The 24,007-nt window shown below is 34.0% G+C and overlaps 1 protein-coding gene across 1 annotated transcript; it reads left to right on the top strand.

Annotated features, from left to right (window-relative positions):
• Positions 1–1,572: 1,572 nt before the first annotated feature.
• LOC113041240 (terminal uridylyltransferase 4-like) lies at positions 1,573–19,323 on the top strand. The gene is made up of 21 exons (XM_026199669.1): positions 1,573–1,754; positions 4,325–4,763; positions 6,682–6,818; positions 7,992–8,108; positions 9,209–9,386; positions 9,483–9,571; positions 9,665–9,716; positions 11,087–11,156; positions 11,278–11,404; positions 11,496–11,615; positions 12,542–12,727; positions 13,423–13,597; positions 14,826–15,316; positions 16,121–16,271; positions 16,389–16,475; positions 17,517–17,620; positions 17,893–17,950; positions 18,036–18,139; positions 18,223–18,312; positions 18,775–18,888; positions 18,981–19,323. Exons 2-21 carry the CDS (start codon positions 4,388–4,390, stop codon positions 19,071–19,073), a joined length of 2,919 nt encoding a protein of 972 aa, XP_026055454.1. The 5' UTR covers positions 1,573–1,754; positions 4,325–4,387; the 3' UTR covers positions 19,074–19,323.
• Positions 19,324–24,007: the final 4,684 nt, after the last annotated feature.

The following is a 24,007-nucleotide window of genomic DNA, read 5'->3' as shown; positions in this document are numbered from 1 at the left end:
AAGAAGTGTTTTGTATTTCCGTGAGTGTTTGTTTATAGTTAGTGTTTAGTGTCTTTATCTGGTCAGCCCTGTCTTGTTCGGTTATTTAGTCCTTACCCTAGTTATTGTTTTCCCCCTCATGGGTTTTGTTTTCCCCTTTTTGTAATAAACCCTTTGTTTGAGAATCCCTGTCTGCACTTGAGTTCCTCCTGTCCCCAGACCCTGACAGTTTTATGTTGAAAATCAACAAATACAATAATAAGCACTATGTACAGAACTAAAAAAATATTTCTACAAGTGTGATTGCAGCATATAATAATTGCTGTTAATAGTATTCATCTGATTGACTACGTCTTGTATTCATTTTTCAGAAAATTCCTGTCAAATGCACACAAACTGACAGTCACCACTGATAAGCTACTACTTAATATTGTAGGAACTTAATCTTCTGTAAAGTTGCTTTGCAATGATTAGTATCGTAAAATATACAAATAAACTTTAATTGAATTGAATATTTGCTTTTTGGTTTTCATGAAATAAAATAAGAGTATAGTGTTAGTTCTGGTAGGTCACGTGAGTCAAGCTTGCATCAGCTGACTCTCAGCTGATCACATCTTCCTACTGTAATACAACACCTATCCCGGCATTCCTATATAAACTCAGTATTATTCAGCAGCTTTTTTTTAGCTTAGTCAGGGGCAAATGACCCTCCTTCATCCCCAACTCCTCCTTTCGCCACAGCTTTCTGATATTCCTTTATAAATCAGACTCCTTTATCTTGAATATTGTTACACTTAAATATCAATAAGTACATTAATGATATCTGCTTTGTTCTGTTCTGTTTAGAGGGGTTATTATTTGAAACTATTTAGCTACAAAATATGTTATGATAGTACTAATTTAGCATTTTTAGGTATTTATTTTAGAAACATGTTTTTAAATATGCATATTTACACTGAATTCAAACACGGATAAAAAATAAGCAAATACAGACCTGCTATTTTTAATAAGATCTTTGGCAAAAAAAAAAAAAAAAAAAAAATTATGCATTTTAGCCTGGTGAATCTTAATTATAGCTTATATGTCTAATTTTATAAGCATTTGCCTGATGAAGTCCAGAGGACTGAAACGTTGCGTTTAATAAAGTTTTTTTTTTTAAGAATTAGCTAGTATTGATAGGTTCATTACTTGTTTTTGATTCAACTGTTTGTTTGATTTTGTTCCCATGCACCTATCATCGTTTCAGGTGTGCTGAGTTTATGTTGTTTGAACTATTATAGCTTACTTAAAAATAAATAAATGAATAAGAAAACATAGATAAAAGTCTATAATGTATTGTATTTATTTTCTGAGTTTTTATTTTTTTACCATTATTATTATTTGTAATATTTTTAACTATTGTTTTTATGTTAAAAACAAAAACAATTTCATTATTTCATATCTTAAAAAGGGCTGTGTCGTTTTGGAATAATTTAACTGATTCATTATTTTTAAGAAAAAGAATGTTGATAGACTTTATGTGACGAGAGCTCTCTTTTAGAGCCTGTAGGCGTCACCGTCCTCCGTCGGACACCAGTTTCGTTTTCTCCGCCTGCCGCGGCCCACAATCCAGTGCGCGAGCTGAGTTAACATGGCGCGTGCGCTCGGCGTTTTGAGCAGGGCCGAAGAAAACAACAACAACAAGATCAGCGTCGGGATACATGGCGTTTAGCGCGACGCCGATCCGTCACTGCTCCGTATGATCGTTCTGATCTTCCACACGTTAGTGAATCCAGGTAAGACAGAAAACTAAAGACACGCAAGCGAGGAAAAGCTCCGCTACGCTTTATTAGCGCAGACGAGCTAAGGCTATATAACGTTACATTAACAAAAGTTTGGGGGAATTACTGCAAAATTTGACTTTTTGTGAAAAATACACAATTCTAACCGTTTAATATTTAAATGCAAATGCTTTCTGCATGCACATATGCAGACACTGGTGATTTGCTAGTGTTTGATCATTGCAAGGTTACATGCAATGATCTTACAGTGGTTATAGGAAATCAGAACTAGGCAATAACTTTTAGGATATGGTATCATTTCTGGTACATGCAAACAGTGTCTTTATTCATGTCTAGACTGTAGATCCTGTATGCCTCTAGTTTGTTCAGGCCTATAAGTCATTAAAGTAAGTAATTATAATGGTGATATCATGCCTTCCTGGCACTTATTCTGTAATAATCTTAATATCGTATGCAGAATGTGATCTGACCCACTACATTGGCCAAAATATATAGGATCTGTTTGTTTTTTTGTTTTTTAAATAGCAGGCACCGTATACTGTCAGTGGCACACGGTGCAAGCAACGCCAAGATTTGGGTTTGATTCCCAGTGAATCCATGAAACATGAAATTATTTGTCAAATTCATCAATGTAAAACTGTGCAGTATTAGGTAAATAGCAGATTGTTATGATGAAACTAACTTGAATGGAAGCATGTTTCTGACATCGAATAAGAAGTCATTAATAATAATAATAATAAAAATGATAATTGCAACATTCTGTCTCACATTTCTCTTTTTTTTTGCTTGCAATTCAGAGTTCATGTCTCATAATTTGTTTGACTTTGTTTCTAGCAATTATGTAAAAAATAAGTCAGAATTGAAGGATATAAAATAGCAATTGCAAGAAAAACTCAGAATTATGAGATTTTATATGCATGTATGTTCTGTGTAATGTTTTAATTTATATACAAATACTACTGTATATGTAATAATGTTGCAATTTAAAAAATGTACATAAATTGAATGCAATAATAACATTTAGCTATTTAATATTTCTGTATATACTACTACTAATAATAACCTTCTAAAACTTATTTTATATATTTTATTAGTGAATATGCACTAATTGCAATAAAAATAACATTTAGCTATTTGTAGCTATGTTTAGATTAGTGGTAAAACGATTAATTGCAATTAATGGCAACCAAAATAAACGTTTTTGTTTACATGTTTGTATTGTGTATGTTTATTATGTATATATAAAAACATGCATGGAGTGTATATATATTGAAAATATTTATATGTATATATTTATATTCCTAGAATTTATAAGTATATTTAATATATAAACATAACATGGTTTTCTTAAATGTATACATGCATGTATGTGTATTACGTACATAGAAAATGAACACAGTACACCTACATAAATTTTATAAACAAAAACATATTTTGCATGCAATTAATTGCGATTAATATATAATTACAATTAACGCGAGTAACATAATCAGATTACTTTTTTCAAGTAACACATTACTTTTAAATTACAAGAAAATATCGGAGTTACTTTTTCAAAAAAGTAATAATAGTTAGTTTGTTTTCCCATTTCTTGAAGTCTCCTGTCCCGATTTTGGAGAAATCAGAAGTACAGAGGCATAATGTGCAATGTGTGAACATGATGTAGTTGCACGGTAAATGTGAATTAATTATCCCACTTGCAAAAAACAACAACAAAAAAACACCTTTAGTATTCATCAAAATTATTTAAAACAGTGAAATGCAAACTCAGAATATGACACAAACCTGCAATATTTTAATGTTAAACAACACAAATGTTTCCAATCCTATTTTATTAACTAATGTCTTTGCTGCTGACCTTTCATGATCCAATGCAACCATACTTGTAAGCAAAAATGACATTAGATAAACTAACAATTGTGCTTTATTGTTTTTTTGTTTTTTTATTGCTGAAGAGTGTTTTCTCCTGCGTTCTGCTGTAAAGACTTGAATTTACTTTAACTTTAGCCTGAGGTTTATTCATTACACTTTTTGGTGTGAAAGGGCTTTTTACTTTTGCTATAAATATAACTTCTTATATTAAAAACAATCAAGCCCTGCTCATATTTAAAAAGTAACACCAAAGTTAAAATTTAGTATTCCCATATTATTTATTTAGACTTAAATTCATATATTTAATTTTAAAATATAATATTTCATGGCTAGATGCCACTCACTGAAGTACTAAACTTGTATTCACTTCCAAATAGGGCTGCACAATTAATCTAATTTCTAAATTTCTAAAGGTTTTTCAGTTAGTGTTTTCAGATTGTTTATTTTCATATAAAAACACAGCATGCAGTTGCAACAAACAATGGTATAAACATCATTCAGTGTAAATTGTGATAATTGTAATCAATAATCGCAATTACAATTTCAAGGGAATAATCCACAATTATGATTTTTGACGTAATCATGCAGCTGTACTTCCCAGTATTGCCAGATTCCTCCTGATTTATTCAAACCTTCAATGCACAAACATTTCTGAATACCCACAGTCTGATTCTGTCATATTTCTGCTCCAGAAACCTTCAACCAAGAGCCCTTTGGGCTTTTCTTTAGTCTCGTCCGGAGAGAAGTGGAGTGGCATGGAGGACCCCAAAAGCCCCGTGAAGGTGGTCAAACCTTCCCGCTCGAGCGGGGGCAAGGCGTCATCCTCCAAACCCCAGCGGGAGAGCGCCAAAGTCCCGAGCCGAAGCAAGGATGCAGTCCCAAGGGTGAAAGAGGAGATCCAGGGCAGCAGCCCCCAGGAGCTGGGCAAGGGCAAACCCCGCCGGCTGACGGGCAGAACTAACTCTGGCGAGAGGGGGAAAGGGAAACCCCAGCCCAGTGAGGGCCGTCAGCAAAGCCAGGAGAACAAAACTCCTGTCCGAAACAGTGGACCGGTCAAGGATGGAGGAGCAGCACCGCTGGAGATCTCAACACATGACAACACCATCACCACCGCTAAAGACAGCATAACAGGTGAGGAAATACACACCGATAATCTGATCAGATCTGGACAATTTCGAGATAGATCGATGCTTGGGGTCGGTAATATTTTTGAAAAAAATCTCTTTATGCTTGCCAAGGCTGTATTTATTTAAACCAGTAAAAACAGTAATATTGTGAAATATTCTTACAATTTAAAATAAATGTTTTCTATGAGAAAATATTATAATATGTAATTTTATTGCTGTGATGCACAGCTGAATTTTCAGCACCATTCCTCCAGTCTCCAGTCACATGATCTTCAGAAATCATTCTAATATGATGATCATTTCTGAAAACAGTTGTGCTGCTGAATGTTTTTGTGGAAACCATGATCCTTTTATGAATCGAAAGAAAAAAAAAATGTACCATTATCAATGTCTTTGCTGTCACTTTTAAACGATATGATGTGTCCTTGCTGAATAAAACTAGCAATTTCTTAAGAAAGAAAAAAAAAAAACATTTAAAAGCTGCTGTATATATTTTTTTCATGAACAATCATTTTAACAAAAAGGTGTCTGAAAAGAGAAAATGTTGATCATCTTTTAGTAAGTTGATTGCATTTTCTCTGCAGTAGTATTGGTGTATTAACTATGTTCCGCCGTTCTCTGGCAGGTTTATCAATGTATAATTATGATATGCATCGTATTATAATTATTAGGGGTGCTCCGATCACGATCGGCCGATCGTTAATGCGCATCTCATCAGTAAAGCCGGTTCTCTAATCAGCGGTTAATTCCATCAGGTGCGTGATTTCACATAGAGCAGCTGTTACTACACAGAGCCGTTGTTAACTGAGAAGATGCGCCAAAAAACGCTGAAAATGAAGTGGATTTGCGCATCTTCTCAGTTAACAACGGCTCTGTGTAGTAACAGCTGCTCTATGTGAAATCACGCACCTGATGGAATTAACCGCTGATTAGAGACATGGCTTTACTGACGAGATGCGCATAACGATTGGCCGATCGTGATCGGAGCACCCCTAATAATTATAGCATAATTGTATGCTTTTTGTGCCTAAAAATATTTGTAAGTTTATTAAGTTAATACTGTGTAAAATAATGTAATTTCTGCAGTTGTGTAATTTATTAATTTAGTATCTACAGTCTATATAATTGTGGTTATATTATGTATTTATGATATGTGAGTGTGTGTGTGTGTGTATTATTTTATGTTTTTATTTATATGTGTATCCATGCTTGTGTATTTTAGGTGATTTCTTTTTTTTTTTTCTTTTTTTTTTGTAAAGAGTAGGGATGTACTGATACTGATACTGCTGTACCAATACTGGTATCGTATCGGGCCCGATACTGAGCTCCTGTACTTGTATTCGTTCAAATGAACCGATATCAAATGCTGATACCACACAGCATGTGATAAGTGCCATATTCAGACAAAGAAACACCTACAGCAGAATTATTAGAGTTATTAGAGATTAAGGTTGTCTATGTAGGATATCTCTGCAATGAATATAATGTTACACATTCAGTATTAAAGCCTGTATAGCTGGTGAGCTGATAAAGCACACTGAGTGGATTGAATTAATTCAAGATGAATTTGTTCTGACACAGTTTAACTCTGAGTAAAATCATATTTTATTAGCATCTTCTAATCTATAGAGAATAAACTGTAATTATGTGAAATGTTGAAGGTGTCTGAATAAATTATGGTTTGACTGTATTATTATTAAGTTAGGTTAACCAGCTAACATTATACATACTCTTTTGGTTTCTGTACCCAATATAAAAAAGTACAAATGCAATAAAAATATTAGTATCGGTACTCTGTATCGGCAAGTAGCAAAAATAAAAATATCGGTATCGGGCGAGTACTGAAAAAAGTGGTATCGGTGCATCCCTAGTAAAGAGTAATGGTTGGTTGTTTTATCGGTGTCTGTTTCTTTAAATCTCAGGTGTGGAGGCGGGCAGACAGAGAGGCGAGGTCACAGCCGAGGTCGTGGAGGGTGGAAACCTGACCTCTGACCAGCAGCTGGGACTCAAACAGGCGGAGGAGAGACTGCAGAGGGACTACATCCACCGGCTGCTCAAGGTAAGACACATACATGGAAAAGCTTGACATTTATTGTGGAAGTGCTGTTGTACTTGCTTGTTAAAGTCCACGGATTCAACACGCATTCATCTGAAATGAACGTGGCCTCGGTACATGATAAGCTCTATCTGACAGTGTTTGTGATAATGTAGATTATTTTGAATTATTCAGCCTTGCTTATCAGCGTTTGTCATTTAAAGGTCATTGTTACTGAAATGTTTTAAAAGTGTAGCACTACTTTTTTTTTTTTTTTTTACGTTATATGTGCTACCGTGAGACTAGTTTGACAGAATAGCTTACTTTCCCTCTCCGTGTACAGTTAACTCCTGTCATGAACACAAAGAGCGGGAAACTTTCACATAAAAAAAGTTAAATGTGTATTTATTTATTTTAATTTATTTAACTATTTTCCATTTTGTGTTTTTATTTGTTTGTTTATTTAAAGATTTATGTATGGTTTTATTTTGTAAAGGAATATTATAATTCTATTCACTTTTTAATTCTATTCACTTTTTACTGCTATATTTAGAATTTTGTTTTAATTTTTTACTTTCTGGGTTTATTTAATTGTTATTTTAAAGGAATATTTTGTTTATATTCAAAGCACCTTTTACGTTGTCCTGCTGTAATTAAAATTATTTGTTTATTTGTTTTAATTAAATTATGGGTTTATTTATTTCTCTGTTTGATTACATTTGTTTTATTTTTATTTTAAAGGGTTGTTTTTATATTTTACTGCTGTGTAGGATTCATCTTTATTTATTTTGTAGATTTATTGTTTTATTTATTTTTTAATGGGTTTATCTACTTTTGTATGTATCTATTTATTTAAAAAAAAAAAAATAATTGTTCAAGTTTTTTTTTTTTTTTTTGTACTCTTTTACCGCTGTTTAGGAGTCATTTTGTGCCAAATTTATATGAGTCTCACCTTATAGTTTTCACAGACTAGTTTCATTTGACTTTAGCTATAACTCTGTTCTGAGTATCATGTAAATGTGACAGCGCGTTTTCACGCTCACTAGCTGATTTAGCTTTTAAATGCTGTTTGAAAAGCGAATCCGAGTCGTTGAGCGGATCTAGATTTCTCTCATTAGCACGTCTGTGGAGCGTGTGGATGTGTGAAGAGATGTGGTGTTTTGTGATTGCTTTCTCAGCCGTTGTGTATTTTCACAGCCGTCGCCCGAGTACCCCAATTTCCAGTATCTATGCAAACTGTGTTCAGTCCACGTGGAGAACATCCAGGGTGCTCACAAGCACATTAAAGAGAAACGTCACAAGAAGAACATCATGGTGAGGAAGCAGTGCTATCTGTGCTAGTTTCTGTTGATAAAGTTTTCTCAGCCGATATCTGCATAAGGTGTCCACTGATATTTTAAGTTAATGTTTCAGTTATTTATTGAAACATTCACATGTTCTCTGATGTTGTTTAATGGATACATGACATGCATTTAAACAGATAAAATATGTAATCCCTTTAAGTAAGTGTTTGATTTTATAGATTTAAACCTTTTTCTTTTTTGTGATAGTGTCTCCAAATTTTTCACACTGGCATTTAAGGAATCCAGCCAGTGTTATTTAAGTATTTTGAGTATTTTATTGAGATGCTATTGAGGTTTTATCATTTATTAATATTTTCAATTAGTTTTTATTTTGGTATTTTATTTTTTCATTTTAAATTTTGTAAAAGTTTTAGAAATGTAATGTTTTTGCCTTTTGCCATTTTGGTTTAGGTTTTTATATATGTTTTCAATATGGTTTTTATTTTATTTCAGTTTAGTCTTGTTTATTTAGACAAACGAAATGAAAATTAGAAATGTTGCTTTGGCAAAATGTTTTTTCTTTTTAGATTTTATTTAATTGCAAGTAATTAAAATATATATATATATATATATTTTTTTTAAATGGTATAGTTTAGTTAACTATAATAACCCTGAAGCCAACCAAATTGAATAAGAATAATAATAATAATTTGCTATTAAATAAATTGAAAAAAAAAAAAATATATGAATCTAAATGTTTTAATAATTAAACATTTTATAGTTTGATGCTGACTTTGTGTTTGCCATGTAAATAGCCCAGATGCTAACATGGCATTAAAAAAAATAAACAAACAATATTAATGTTTATACCTTATTCTTCACTTATAAACTTAAAAAATCCTTAAGATATTATTTTGGAAGAATGTTGCTGAAATGCTCTGTTCTAAAATTTATATAAATTATAAGAAATATTGTCTCAGGCATGCTAAAGAACCCTCTCAAGAAAGAAGCTTTATGTTATATAATATTATAGCTATATCATAGTTAAATATTGGGTATTTTGTATTGGATTTGACTCATTTGTATAATTTGTTTGATTGTTTATCCTCTTGTTTATGGGGGTTTTTTCAGGAGAAGCAGGAGGAGAATGAGCTGCGATCGCTGCCGGCTCCCTCTCCGGCCCAGTTGAGGGCGCTAGACTCGGTCGTGCTGGAGGTGGCAGAGACACACGGCATCTCGGATGAAGACTTCGCGTTTAGGCAAGCCGTGGTGCTCCGGATGGAGGGGAATATACGCAAGCAACTCACAGGTACAGTGAGTTGTGCTAGACTTAAGTAAACTAAACTTAAGTCAAGAAAGTGTTTCTTCCAGTCTGCTGAATATCTAAATGCTTGTTTTATCTTAGCGTGTTCTCTCCATCTGTATGGCTCATGTCTCACCCGCTTCGCCTTCAAAACGAGTGACGTCAACATCGACGTCTCTTATCCCTCCACTGTGAGTCTGAACGAACGTGCATGAGCTGCTTGGATCTGTGTGTTTCTGTGTTTTCTTGTGTTTGTTAAAGTTTTGCACATCTCTGTTGTGCAGATGACTCAGCCTGATGTGCTGATCAAGGTGCTGGAGATCCTCAAGAACAGCGGTAAGATACAAACCATTATAATCCTACACTGTTTGAATGGACTGTTCAGTCCGTACAGATGCATCTCAATAAATTAGAATGTTGTGGAAAAGTTAATTTATTTCAGTAATTCAACTCAAATTGTGAAACTAGTGTATTAAATTAATTCTGGCTCAAATTTAACAAAAACCCACCAATTCACTATCTCAACAAATTAGAGTATGGTGACATGCCAATCAGCTGATCAACTCAAAACACCTGCAAAGGTTTCCTGAGCCTTCAAACTCGTTTCTCAGTTTGGTTCACTAGGCTACACAATCATGGGGAAGACTGCTGATCTGACAGTTGTCCAGAAGACAATCATTGACACCCTTCACAAGGAGGGTTAGCCACAAACATTCATTGCCAAAGAAGCTGGCTGTTCACAGAGTGCTGTATCCAAGCATGTTAACAGAAAGTTGAGAGGAAGGAAAAAGTGTGGAAGAAAAAGATGCACAACCAACCGAGAGAACGCAGACTTACGACGATTGTCAAGCAAAATCGATTCTATAAACATAGTAAGGTTTCACAAAATAAAAGTGAAGTAGTTTAAGTCTTTGGTTTTTCTTTTAATTGTGATGATTTTAGCTCACAATTAACTACTTCAGTCGGTGTGCATTGAATTTATTTAATACACAAGTTTCACAATTTGAGTTGAATTACTAAAATAAATGAACTTTTCCACGACATTCTAATTAATTGAGATGCAAATGTGTGCGTATATATATATATATATATATATATATATATATATATATGTAAACATATATATATATATATATATATATATATATATATATATATATATATATATATATATATATATATATATATATATATATATATATATAAACATATATATATATATATATATATATATATGTGTATATGTGTGTGTGTGTGTGTGTGAGTGTTTGTATTTATTTTATGAATTAATGTAAGTAATATTTGTAAGTATAATATTTAATTATAAAAAATACTGAAGGGGAAAATTAAGTGTACAATTACTGAATATATAAAACAGTATTATATAATTAAAAAATGGTGTACATTTTAACATTTTGTATTTAAAATATTAATATAAACTTTAAAACACAAACAATAATGGGAGAAATAACTGAAATTCAGGGTATTACTATACAGTATATAAATATAGCCAGTAGTTGATTGTTTAATTTGCTTATAGGAGTCTACAAAACTCATTTCAGTGATTTAAGACTTAAGTTAAGAGGGTTTGAAGTATAAATAGGCTTCACTTGACTGTTTACCAGCTCTAACAACTGAAAGTTGATAATGCACCAGACTTGAGTTTCGAGAGCTCAGATTAACCCGAGTTTCGCTTTTGTTTCCAGTTGAGTTTGCTGAGGTGGAGTCAGATTTTCACGCCAAAGTCCCTGTTGTTTTCTGCAGAGATGTGGCCAGGTCGGTTTATTGTCAGCAATAAAACGTTTCTATAAATAGTCACAGCGCACAAAGAATAAGCATTTGAAGACATCAATAATAGCCTGTCATGACTGATAGGTGTGGTTTGTTGTCTCTGCAGTGGGTTGATGTGCAAAGTGAGCGCAGGAAATGATGTCGCGTGCCTCACCACCAATCACCTTGCAGCTCTGGCCAGACTGGAGCCGAGGCTCGTTCCTCTGGTTCTGGCCTTCCGTCATTGGGCCAACGTACGTATGACTCGTTTCCATCATGTTCTCCAGACATTACATGAACTGTGTGTCAGCGAAGTCTAACGAGATTGTGTGCGCTTATCTGTAGCTGTGCCACATCGACTGTCAGGCGGAAGGAGGAATCCCGTCCTACTCGCTGTCTCTGATGGTTATATTCTTCCTGCAGCAGAGAGCCAAGCCAATCCTGCCCGTTTATCTAGGACACTGGGTATGAACCTCAAATGGATCGGTAGTCTGAGTTAGTTTGTTAAACTGGGGCCTGCAAGAGATCAGTGGAAAAGCTTAGAGAAGTAGTGTCAAATAAAACATTTGTAATCACAATTGTCTGCAGGATAAATTGATTTAAGAAACTGATTGAAATAAATAATGCATATAACAATACAGTGCTTTAGAGATAATAAAAAAAACTATTGCAAATATATGCATGTTTATAATAATAATTTTTCACAGTGTTATTTAATTAAAATGAACAGATAATACAGCTACTAGCACAGTACTACAGTGAGTGGGGAAAACAATAATTTCTAGATAATAAACTAAATAATTTTTTACACATTTATAATAATTTATCATTCTCACAGTATAAATTGATATAACAAATAATGCATCTAACAGTGGCTGAGAGAAAAACATAATCGAAACTAAATATTTTCCAAGTAATATTTTACTAATTTTTATGATGTTCATTATTCACAGAAAAAATTGGTTTACATCTACAAATGCATCTAACAGCACAGTACTTAAGTGAGAAAATGTTTTCAGTACATTTAATTTAAATAAACATGCACATCTAGTAGCACAGTGCTGTAGTGAGTGTGAAAATGTATGTAAAATAAATATTTTCAAAATAATCGTTTGGCATATTTATTTTAATATTTATTTTTCAAGGCACAAATTGATTAAAAGTTCTTTAAACAAGTAAAACATCTAAAAGCAAAGAAATAATGAAACGTAGTGTTTTCCAATAATTATTTCTGTATGTTTATGATTTGGTTTTTATACATTAATTTATGCCGAATTTTTCTATTCAACTATACACATAGTGGTTTTAATTTTAGAATGAGATCATGTTAGGAGGTTTGTTACATTTATATTAGATTGAAATAACTGTATTTGTAATTGATGTCTGCTCAGATCAAGGGCTTCGATGTGAAGCGTGTGGATGAGTTTCACCTGACGGGGATGGAGTCGGACTTATTCGTGGGATGGGAGCACAGACCCGCCCCTGCAGGCGAGGGCCGCGGGGACGGCAGAGCCAGACCTGAACCCAAAACCCAGACTGAGAAGAAAGAGAAGAAGGGTGAATATGTGAAGGGCAAGGTGAGCCGCTACTCATTCCCTTGGACAGGGTTTCCCAAAGTGGGGTTCGCGAACCCCTGGTGGTCTGTGAGTGAATTGCAGGAGGTACGTGAGTTGGAACACATGCTATGTCTGAGATTTAATTACCATTAAACTGGGAGCACTTTATTTTACAGTCCTGTTCCTCATGTACACACTGTGTACTTATTATAGTAATCACAATAACTATGTAATAACTAGGTACTAACCCTGAACCTACCCCTAAACTTAACCCTACCCCATGTAGTTACCTTATATTACCAGAACTTTCTTAGATAAATACACTAAGTACACTAAAAGTACACGTACTGTAAAATAAAGTGCAACCATAAAACCATTAATGTATGAAAACAACAAAAAAAGAAGAATTAAAAGCTTTTTGCAAAGAAATGTTACAGGTTCATGCAAATGTGATGTAAATTTAAAATCTTAAATGTATAAAAATAATTCTCTTTTGGGGAAACCTTGTAGTGTAATATAAAAATAGCTATGTAAATACTAGTAAAACTGATGAAAAATAAATGTCTTTTAAAGTTAAACATGCAAATGTACCATTAATTATTTGAAGTATTTACTTAAAATCTCAGGGGGTAGTTCAAGTACATAAATTAGGTCAAAGGGGTTCGGCTGACAAAAAGTTTGTCAAGGTGAGTATTATCAGTAATGTGTGTGTGTAGGCTCGTCTGACGCTGAAGCAGCCAGTGAGCGTGTCTCTGGGTCAGCTGTGGCTGGAGCTCCTGCGCTTCTACACGCTGGAGTTTGCTCTGGAGGAGCACATCATCAGCATCCGTCTGAAAGAGCTGCTGCCGCGGGAGCTGAAGAACTGGCCTCGCCGCAGACTCGCCATCGAGGGTGAGACCACAGTGTGCTTAACACTGATGCTGTTCTGTCAGCACTTCATTAGATGCTTCATTTCCTGAAGACTGGAAGCCCTTGGTTTCCATACAAGTGTTTAGCATTTTTGCGTTCATTCAGCAAAAGGTGTGTCTGAAATATGTTTTAAATAAGATTTATAGAGTTGTTCAACCTATCAATTTTCCGACTGTTAATAAATGCCAAAACAGCCAATATAAAAAATTCTGTAGTCTTTAATAACTCTAAAAACAATCTTTTTTTTTTTAATGCAGCAAGTTAATTTATTAATGACAACATTATAAAATTTGATTTAAATCATATTTATTAATTGAAATAAAACAAAATTGATACATGTAAAAAATAAAATTTAAAAAAGTTGTAAAGTTATTAAAATGTTGTTTTGACATTATTGAAAATGACAAAGCACAAAATGATTAAAAATTTAAATATTAACTGCCAGTATAAAAATTAAAGCTATTTCAAACGATTAAAAAAACACTGTAATAGTATACTAAAGTAATACTGAAATTTAAAAAATTTTTTTAACGAAAATCAAATATTCTAACAATAGTATTAAATTCAGAATATTTATGTAGTAAGTCTGTGTAATTACGTTTATATAATGGTTAATAGAAAATAATTTAGTACATTTTTAAATCAGTTGCTCAAACCTTTGTACATTTTTGAGATGCTCAAATTATTCAACATTTTTTATTAGAAATTATATATATTTTTTATTAGTTTTGTACAGAATATTACTTATTACAGTATAAATGTTCTATATTTTTATTATTCTATTTTTTTTTTTTTAATTGAGCAATTAATTGCTTAACTTAGTTAATAGAAAATATGTTCATTTGTTAGCTATATAACGTGACTTGATTTCCAAGATGCATTAGTAAATTTTGTAAGTGACATTAACATTTATTAATCAATTTTGAAGATGAATTGTTCATCGTTAGGTCAAGAATGTAATGTAAACAAATGAAGTTTTATTTTAAAGTGTTACTGATTAACTTGACTTGATTTACATGAGCGTGAGATGATTGCACTGGAATTCAGTTTCCATTATCAACCGATACTGACAAAATATAAAAAACCCACAGTACTTTACAATTGAATCTGTTTTAAGTGAATTTCGTTTTTCTTAGTCTGAGATCCATTGGAAATGGAGCAACAACTGCAGTTTGAACACATTTGCAACTTATTAAATGGTGTGTTTCAGATCCGTTTGCATTGAAGAGGAACGTGGCTCGCAGTCTGAACAGTCAGATGGTGTTCGAGTACATCCAGGAGCGTTTCCGCACGGCCTACAAGTATTTCGCCTGTCCTCAGAGCAGGAACGGAGCGAACGCCAGGCACAGCTTACTGAGGAAGAAACCCAGACGCTCTCGCACGGCCCAATCCAGCAGCCTGGACCGAAAGAAGAGCGGCGAGGAGGACACAGACAGCAGTGAAGATGAGGACGAGAGGGATATGGAGGAAGAGGAGAGCCTCAGAGCAAGGTTCAATGAGCTCCTAGCGAGCGATGCTGGGACGGACACCAGATCTGAGTCTGTTTCCCAGGAACCGTCCGCAGCGGAGTCTCCTTCTGCCCTGAACGGCCTGCTGATGGACAGCGAGGAGGAGAAAGATCAAGAGATGGAGAAACAGGACAGTATTGCTCCAGAAGACATGCACTACATCTTTGACAGGATGATCTTCACCGGAGGAAAGGTGATTGCACAGAATACTTCAGTAGTGGATTGGTCTGACTTGGTCTGATTATTTCACATGCGATGGGAAAAATTTTACAGTTTGGGGTCAATAGGTTTTCTTTTTTTTAATGTATTTGTTTTATGCTCACCAAGAGAAAAACAAATCAGGATAAAAAAATTGTAATGAAAAAGCAGTCATATTGTGAAATATTGTTACAATTTAAAATAACTCTCTTCTGTGTGAATAAATCGTAAAATGTAATTTATTCCTGTGATCAAAGCTGAATTTTCAGCATCAATACTCGAGTCTTCAGTGTCACATGATCTTCAGAAGTCAATCTAATATACTGAATCGCTGCTCAAGAAACATTTTAATTATAATTATCAGTGTTAAAAACAGTTCATATTTTTGTGGAAAAAGTGATACATTTTGTTTTTTGGGTTCCTTGATGAATAGAAAGCTAAATAGATCAGCATTTATTTGAAATAGAAATCTGTAAATGTCTTTACTGTCACTTTTGATCTATTTAATAAACCCTTGCAAAATACCTTTTTTTTTTTTCCAGGAAAAACTATTTACTGACAACAAAATGTTGTATATATAAGATGTTTTAACACACAGCAGTGAAAAAAATAGACTCTCTAATTCTAAGAGAGGGTGGAATTGGCATGCAGTCCAATAATTCAGTCGTCTGGAGTCTGAATTTTTTTTTTATAAAGATTATACTATGACACACACGTGCATCACATTTATTATGGTAGCTTAAATAATATGGTGCTGTGAACCAGAAGTTAAGCGTCTGCTGGTCGTTTCTCTTCACAGCCGCCAACAGTCGTTTGCAGCATCTGTAAGAGAGACGGCCACCTTAAAGACGATTGTCCTGAAGACTTCAAGAAGGTCGAGCTGAAACCCCTGCCGCCCATGAGCGAGCACTTCAGAGAAATCCTGGACGGACTCTGCCTGCTGTGCTACCGTGAGCACCGTCCCATACTTCACCATCTTCTGTTTTAAAACTCCAGTGCATTTCGATCAGTCAGCTTGAGTGCATTTATATTTGCATTTACCCTTACGTTTACTTCATTTACTCTAGGTGAGCTGGCGCCGTCTCTTATCGAGCAGCAGAAGAGGGAGCAGATTCTTGGCAGTCTGGAGCGCTTCATCAGAAAAGAGTACAACGGTGTGGAAACCGAAATTTCCTCTACTTTCCAAAAGAAGAACAAAATGTTAAATTTAAAAACTAGTTTCATTTCCAAAAATCATCATCGCCATCATGCAACTAATGAGATTTTGGCTGAGAAATTACTCCCAAACGATGATTTAAAGTCGTTAAACAGACATTACAAAAAGTAGCTTCAACAAGAAATGTTTTGTTTGATCAAATTTATTACACATACTCTTTTAGACCATGAGGGTGAGCAAATGATGACACAATTGTTATTTTTTGGTGGGTGAACTATACCTTTAATAATTTATTTTATTAATTGTATTACTATGGAAATATGAAATCATTAATTTAATGAAATGATACTCTAAATAACTAAAACTGCCCATAGGTGGTGGTAAATGTCTTAATGGTTAAGTCATCGATTCATTTGATTCGTTCAAATGGTTGATTCGTTCAGAAGTGTAAATGGTTCTTTATGAATGGTTCATTGAATCATTAGACTCGGTGATCTTAAAACAGATCATCACCATCAGACCGATCGGTGTGTGACATCAAAGTACCGTGAGAGTTGTAGAGAGCAAACACCTCCTTATGCTTTTTAATCGCAACTATCAAACATAGTTTGCAAAAATTTCCCTGCAGTTGTTCTATACAACTTAAAAGTATTTAAAGCTGAATTATGCAGTAATTTTAACAAATAAGCACCAAGTCAACCTGCAGTACCAAACAGGGATACGCCAAAGGACTGCATATGATCTATTATGGATCCATTCATAATTACTAAACACACCAAAATACAAATGAAAAATGAAACCATTCTGAATGTGTGGAAACTGGGCGATCTGAAGGCAGCTGGCCTCGACGTCAGCAGTGAATACGCTCCTCTGTCAGAACATGCAATAGTGTCAGTGTTGCATCTGATGGCCATCTGTGCATAAACACATCTGTTATAAATCACTCGCTGGATGCAATCCATGGAAAAATCTCTGTTTCACAGTTTGTATGGTTGTAAACCGATCGGTTAACTACAAATGAATCTGTTTTTCCGTTCAGATAAGGCCCAGCTCTGTCTGTTTGGCTCTTCTAAGAACGGCTTTGGCTTTCGTGACAGTGACCTGGACATCTGTATGACACTGGAGGGCCACGACACCGCTGAGGTACGAATACTCTTGCCTCTTCCAAAGAGGGGCATGCCATGTTTTATGTAGAATTTTAGACACTTTTTTTTGTTTTTTTGTAAACCTATGTATGATTAGCCCAATGTTTATGTTAGCCCAAAATTTTTATGTCATGCAAAAATTCTAAGTTACTAACAATGTGCATTATAATATGGTTATGGCTGTTTTCCCTTACTTGAATTTATTTTTATTTTTTTTTGCCAATTATCGACTCTCCTGAACTTGTTTCGCCTTTTTTTTTTTTTTTGCAGAAGCTGAACTGTAAGGAGATCATCGAGGGTTTAGCCAAGGTGCTGAAGAAACACACAGGTGAGAAGTGCTTTATTTTGTGAAACTGAAGTCAGTGTGAGTTGATTTGTCAGCGCTGACAGATTCATTTGTTTGTGTGCTTCAGGTTTAAGGAATATTTTGCCTATCACAACTGCTAAAGTGCCTATAGTGAAGTTTGAACACAGGCAGAGCGGACTGGAGGGAGACATCAGCCTCTACAACACACTGGTGAGATATTATATTAAAACTTGCCTACATTATTTTAATTATGTATGTATTTATTTTATTTGAATGATGTTTCTGTGTGTCAGGCCCAACACAACACCCGGATGCTGGCCACATATGCTGCTATAGACCCTCGTGTGCAGTATCTGGGCTACACTATGAAAGTATTTGCCAAGGTAAGACCATCACAAATGTGATTTTAATTTTTAGAAAGCAGATAGCTGCGTAAAATATTCTCTGCGATATTCAAATTTAAAAAATGTACACAAAGCTATTTTATATTGTAAATATATTTCAAAATGTTACTGTAATTGTTTTTGATCAAGTAAATGCAGCCTTGGTGAACACAAGATTTTTTTTTTCTCAATAACATTCAAGAAAAATTTTACTCACCCAAACAATATAGTAAACAATGATGAAAATAGTGAAGGAAAAATTATTCTTATTTTTAATTATACAGTTAATAAGAGCTCATAAACTGTTATTTAATAAGAAAGTGTACATTTAGTGAACCATGTAACTGCTCTCTTGATTTTCTGCTTATGTGAATGCATAGGAAATTGCTGTATGCTACAGTATTGATTGCATGCGCACAAGGAGACAAAAAAGGATGTGAAATCTAAATGTGTGTTTTGCAGCGCTGTGACATTGGCGACGCCTCCAGAGGAAGTCTCTCCTCTTATGCTTACATCCTCATGGTGCTGTATTTCCTACAACAGAGACAACCACCAGTCATCCCTGTGTTACAAGAGGTACAGCGCCCTTACACAGACGTACTGAGGTAGTACCATGGTTCAGTGATAATAACAGGACCACGGTACTGAATGATTGTGTTCTTCTGCAGATATTCGATGGGAACACTGCTCCTCAGAGGATGGTGGATGGCTGGAACGCTTTCTTCTTCAATGATCTTAATGAGCTGGTAAGCAGGCAGTGATTTGTCACTGTTCGTTGAAGAGGTTTCATTCTACTTACATTGTACCATTTTCATTCATTTAATGGTTTATTAGATTTCATATTTACTTTTCATTAGAAAGTCCACAAAAATAATAATTGATGGTATATATTTGGGATTATGACTAATTCTAAAAGTAATTGTCACAATGCACATATAAAAATAAATTATACATACAATTTTGTTTTAATTATCACAAGAAAATGTTATTTAGAGACAAGTAATTACAAAAAAATAAAATAAGAAAATCCATAACTGATAGTAGTATGTAGTAATTGTCACTAAATGCATAGAAAAAATATCTTTGTAATTATTTTTCACTAAATATGCAAGGAAAAATCAGTGATAGTATATATTTGTTTATATTATTTATCATTTTAATATTAATCATCTAATTTGTTATAATTGTCACTTAATACACAAAGAAAAACAGTAACTGTTGTATGTTTTATTTATAATAGTAATAATAAATGACTAGTATGTATTTTGATATTTTATTTAGTCAATGCACTGAATGTGATGTACTTTTAGTTATGATTTGTGCTGTTTGAAAATGAACCAGTTCAATGAATTTTTATATTTTTGATTTTAAGAAAAGTAAATTTGTGTGCTCTCTGTAACCAGTATTATGTATTATTCTTATGGCTCTTTTCTGCAATATGAATAGTGATTGTATTGAACATTTATAAGTATTGCCCCAAACCTCTGCACAATAATGTTAATATGGTAAAATCAATGAACAATAGAGAATATGGAGTGATTTATGGTCCAGAATGTGTCTTGCTTTACTAAGAACAGAAACACTCCTTGACAATTTGCTGTGAACATATTTTATATGTGACTTCCAGTTTATTTTATCATCAATTATTACCCCAAGAAACTTATTTTCATTTACTCTTTCAATGCCCACCCCATCTATTTGTATCTGTACCTGTGTATTCTTATTGCAATTACTGAATAATATGAATTTGGTTTTACTTAAGTTTAATTAGGGCTCAAGCCCAAAGGGCGAGAGGCCTATTGTTTCCTTAGGATTATTTTTTATTATTATTATTATTATTATTATTATTATTATTATTATTATTATTATTTTCCAACGTCTCGGGGGCTTTTGGGGCCCTTAACGTGCTTAAAAAGTCTTGAAAATTGGCACACAGATTGGAACCTGCGGCCATTAGGGCTGGGCAGAGACTGATACACGGGCGTGGCACAGGGGCTCTACAGCGCCCCCTGGAATATGGAGGGCCATAGATCATACATTCTTGCTCGTAGACGTATGAAACTCGGTACACATATAAATCTCATCAATCCAAACAACTTTTGTATTGCATATCATAGGCTCCGCCCAACAGGAAGTTGGCTATTTAGGGTTTAGTATTCAAATTTTTCGTCAAAGTTGTGGGGGCTTTTGGGGTCCTTAACATACTCAAAAACTCTTGAAAATTTGCGCACACTTTGGAATCTGTGGCCTTTAGGAGCCTGCAGAGGCTGGGACCCGGGCGTGGCACAGGGGCTCTACGGCGCCCCCTGGAACACAGTCAGAAATGTTGATGTATAGCTCACACATACTTGCACATATTCATATGAAACTCAGTACACATATAGAGCTCATCGTGCCGAACAACTTTCGTATTGCATGTCATAGGCTCCACCCAACAGGAAGTCAGCTATTTAGAGTTATGTAAAAAGCGCATGCTCTGGAATTTGAAATACTTGTCATAGGTTTTATTCTCGATTGCCGCCAAACTCGGTCAACATGATCTCAAGACACTGGGGATGAAAAATTGCCAGGGGATTTTTGATATCTCAAACGGTTTTGCTCGTGGCGAGGCGTTGAAATTATGGCGAGAAATGAGAAACAGGAAGTGTCTAATACCGTCCACATACATTTCCTGATTTTAATCAAACTTCATCAGATTATTCGTTGTATGATGTCGATCGCATATATGTGACTATTAGGAGTCAAAGTTATAGCGCCGCCAACTGGCAGAAGGAAGTGTGTCATTTTCAAAATGATTTGAATTCAGCATCTTATTATTACTCGATTTGCTTCAAACTTCATCAGAATAATGTTAAAACACAGCCGATATAAATCTGCAAGGGGGATATTGATATCTAAAAAATTGTTGGCGTGGCAACATGTCAAACTGGAATACTTCTCAGGTGATTTTGAGGCAAATAACATACTTAGAATTTCACAAAACTCTGAACACACATCAGTATTTCTGATAGGAACTTAAATTGTGAATGGATTTTGGATAGCTTGAATGGTTTTGCCGTGGGTGATTTTTTTAAATGACCTTACAAAGGGAATCATTATTGTATTTTTAAATTGCAGCTTCCAAACACGTCAAAGCATTTTTTCATACAGATGAAAAAGTCATTCTGAGGAAATATGCATAGTTTAACGACTTTACAACACTGTATGGATAACAGAAAATTAAAAAACTGTCAGACATCTCATCTCACTCTGTCCCTCTGTTGGAGTATATGTGCTTAGACTTCCATTGTCTGAGAGAAATAGCGCCCCTACAGGTTCAATTCCCGAACTTTTACTTTCACTTTTAAATCGGTTAAAAATACAAATAAATACTTAGATTTAATTCACACTGACAAGCTAAACCAACATATCTGATTATTACCGGTTCAGGGCTCATGGATAAATTATTTCTGGCCAGAGATACGTGAGAAATAGGAGAGATGAATCACCGCTGTGATCACGAGCGTCTGGAGTAAAGAGCTCAGAGAAAACGAATTTATTCCTGTTTTAAAGCTTTTAAAAATAAATTATTACAGCGATATCACACAATCAACCAATTAGAACACACCAAGAGCTAAATTCAGATGTTTTTGAACTGTTTGTGTGAAAATGAAATATTTGTGGCTGCCTATCTGAAATCACCGCTCCGATCAGCGCGTACAGTGTCGAGCTCAAAACAAACGAATTTATTCTTGTTTAAGAGCTTTTTTTAAATAAAATATTACCACAAATGCACACAATAAACCCACTGTAACACAACAAGAGGTAAATGCAGGTGTTTGTGACCAGTTTTAAGTGTGCAAGACTATTTGAAAGCGCGACTGGCAGAATAACATATATCTCTCGAGCTGCAGGATTCTGGCTTTCGTCGTACGAACGAACACATCACGGACAAGATTATTTCAAAAACACATAATAGCTTGGCGACTATAAACGAAAACAGCCACGTGAACATAACTGGATCTACTGGATTTGAATATTAAAGTGACCACATTTACCACTTGCTTCTGTCTTCAATTTTAATCTATATAAAAAAGGAAACTCATTCGACTTGGCTGCTTTTTTAATGTGTGCGTATTTATTTATTTACCTTTTTATACATTTTGTATAATTTCATAGTTTACGTATTACAGTTATAAAAACAAAAATAAATTTAAGCCACTCACATAGAAATAGCTTAGGCCTTAACCTTTTTCTGACAGTTTTAGGGATTTTTAAAAAATCCTAAAAAAAAAAATATTTGTGCTGCAAATAATAATTTCAAACTCATTTGATACTGACCTATGACATCCTGTGACCATTATATTTATTTGAATTTAACATAATCTCATGGATGTAACAGTAAATCTGTTCAGCTCACAGATCAATACTAAGCTGTAATGCAAGCAGAACTTTCACAAATGCTTATGAGTCCATTTCAGGATTTGATAACACTGTAAAATAATGTCTAATTTGTTAACATTAGCAAATGCATTGATAACACTTTATAATAACTGCACTCATTAGTAAATAGTCAGTTCATGCTTTATAAAGCCTTGTCCCAATATTAATAGTCAGTAGTAAGCAGTTTATAAATACAGCTATAAATAGCTTGTCCTTGGTTTATAAGCACATTTATTAAAAAGGAGAGTAAGTTATCTTCCTATGAAAAATAAAAGATAAAAATAAACAAACAACAACACAGATTGATACAGAACTCAGAAATTTTATTGTGGATTTATGATAAAATCAGCCTGTAAATGAATTCATACTCCTCCTCATACTACTCCATACTCCTTTTTCAACATGATGCCAATATACTGAGATGTTAAATTGTGAATGGGTTTAGGATAGCTTAAATGGTGTTGCCATAGAGATTTATTAAAGTAACATAAAAAATACAATAGTTATTTTACTATATCTTTAAAATTTTTCATTCTAACTCTTCATAATTTTTTATATAAGTAGAAGTCCTCATTTGAAGGAAGCACAGTAAGTTTCATAGCTTTATCATTTTCAAGAGCCAGCATACAATTAAAACTATCATAACTTATAAATCAAGCTTGCAATTCTTAGTACCTATAATGGCCACCAGAGGGAGCTATAGGATTACTTTTAAATAATTATTGTAGAAACGAGTATGATTTAAATAATTTATAGAAATCTTTCAAATAAAATAATATGTATTTTAGGAATTTTACTGATAAAATGACCCTCACTTAATTAGAATAACAAGCTGAAGTATTGTGAACTGTATATTAAGAATAATTCTTTATAGGCTTTATGGACAGATACGTTTTGAGTGACTCTTGAAGGTTCAGCACCACATCCTCTTTTACCACTGTTTAAAGAATTAATCTTACAGAACAGGTGTGAATGAATTTTGGATAGCTTGAATGGTTTTGTCGTGGTGATTTTTTGAAATAATAGTAAAAAAGGAACCAGTAAATGTCTTTTTATTTTTTTAAAGTGCAGCTTCTAAACACTTTAAAAAAAAATGTACACATAAAAGACAAGTCATTCTGAGGCATATTTCCTCAGAATGACTGGTCTCATGACAATAGTTTCATGACTATACAACACTATATGGATGATAGAAAATTAAAAAACTATCATACATCTGATGTCACTCTGTCCTCTGTCACTGTGGTAATTGTGTGTGTGTGTGTGTGTGTTA

The sequence above is a fragment of the Carassius auratus genome, chromosome 23 (genome assembly GCF_003368295.1).
Source record: "Carassius auratus strain Wakin chromosome 23, ASM336829v1, whole genome shotgun sequence".
Classification (NCBI taxonomy): Eukaryota; Metazoa; Chordata; class Actinopteri; order Cypriniformes; family Cyprinidae; genus Carassius; species Carassius auratus.
This window is presented reverse-complemented; position numbering and strand designations above follow the sequence as displayed.

Coding starts and splice junctions, on each gene's coding strand:
- LOC113041240 (XM_026199669.1), top strand. CDS start 4,388: ATGGAGGACCCCAAAAGCCCCGTGAAGGTGGTCAAACCTTCCCGCTCG. Junction 11,616..12,541: donor CCGTTTATCTAGGACACTGG/GTATGAACCTCA, acceptor ATGTCTGCTCAG/ATCAAGGGCTTCGATGTGAA. Junction 15,317..16,120: donor TGATCTTCACCGGAGGAAAG/GTGATTGCACAG, acceptor TTCTCTTCACAG/CCGCCAACAGTCGTTTGCAG.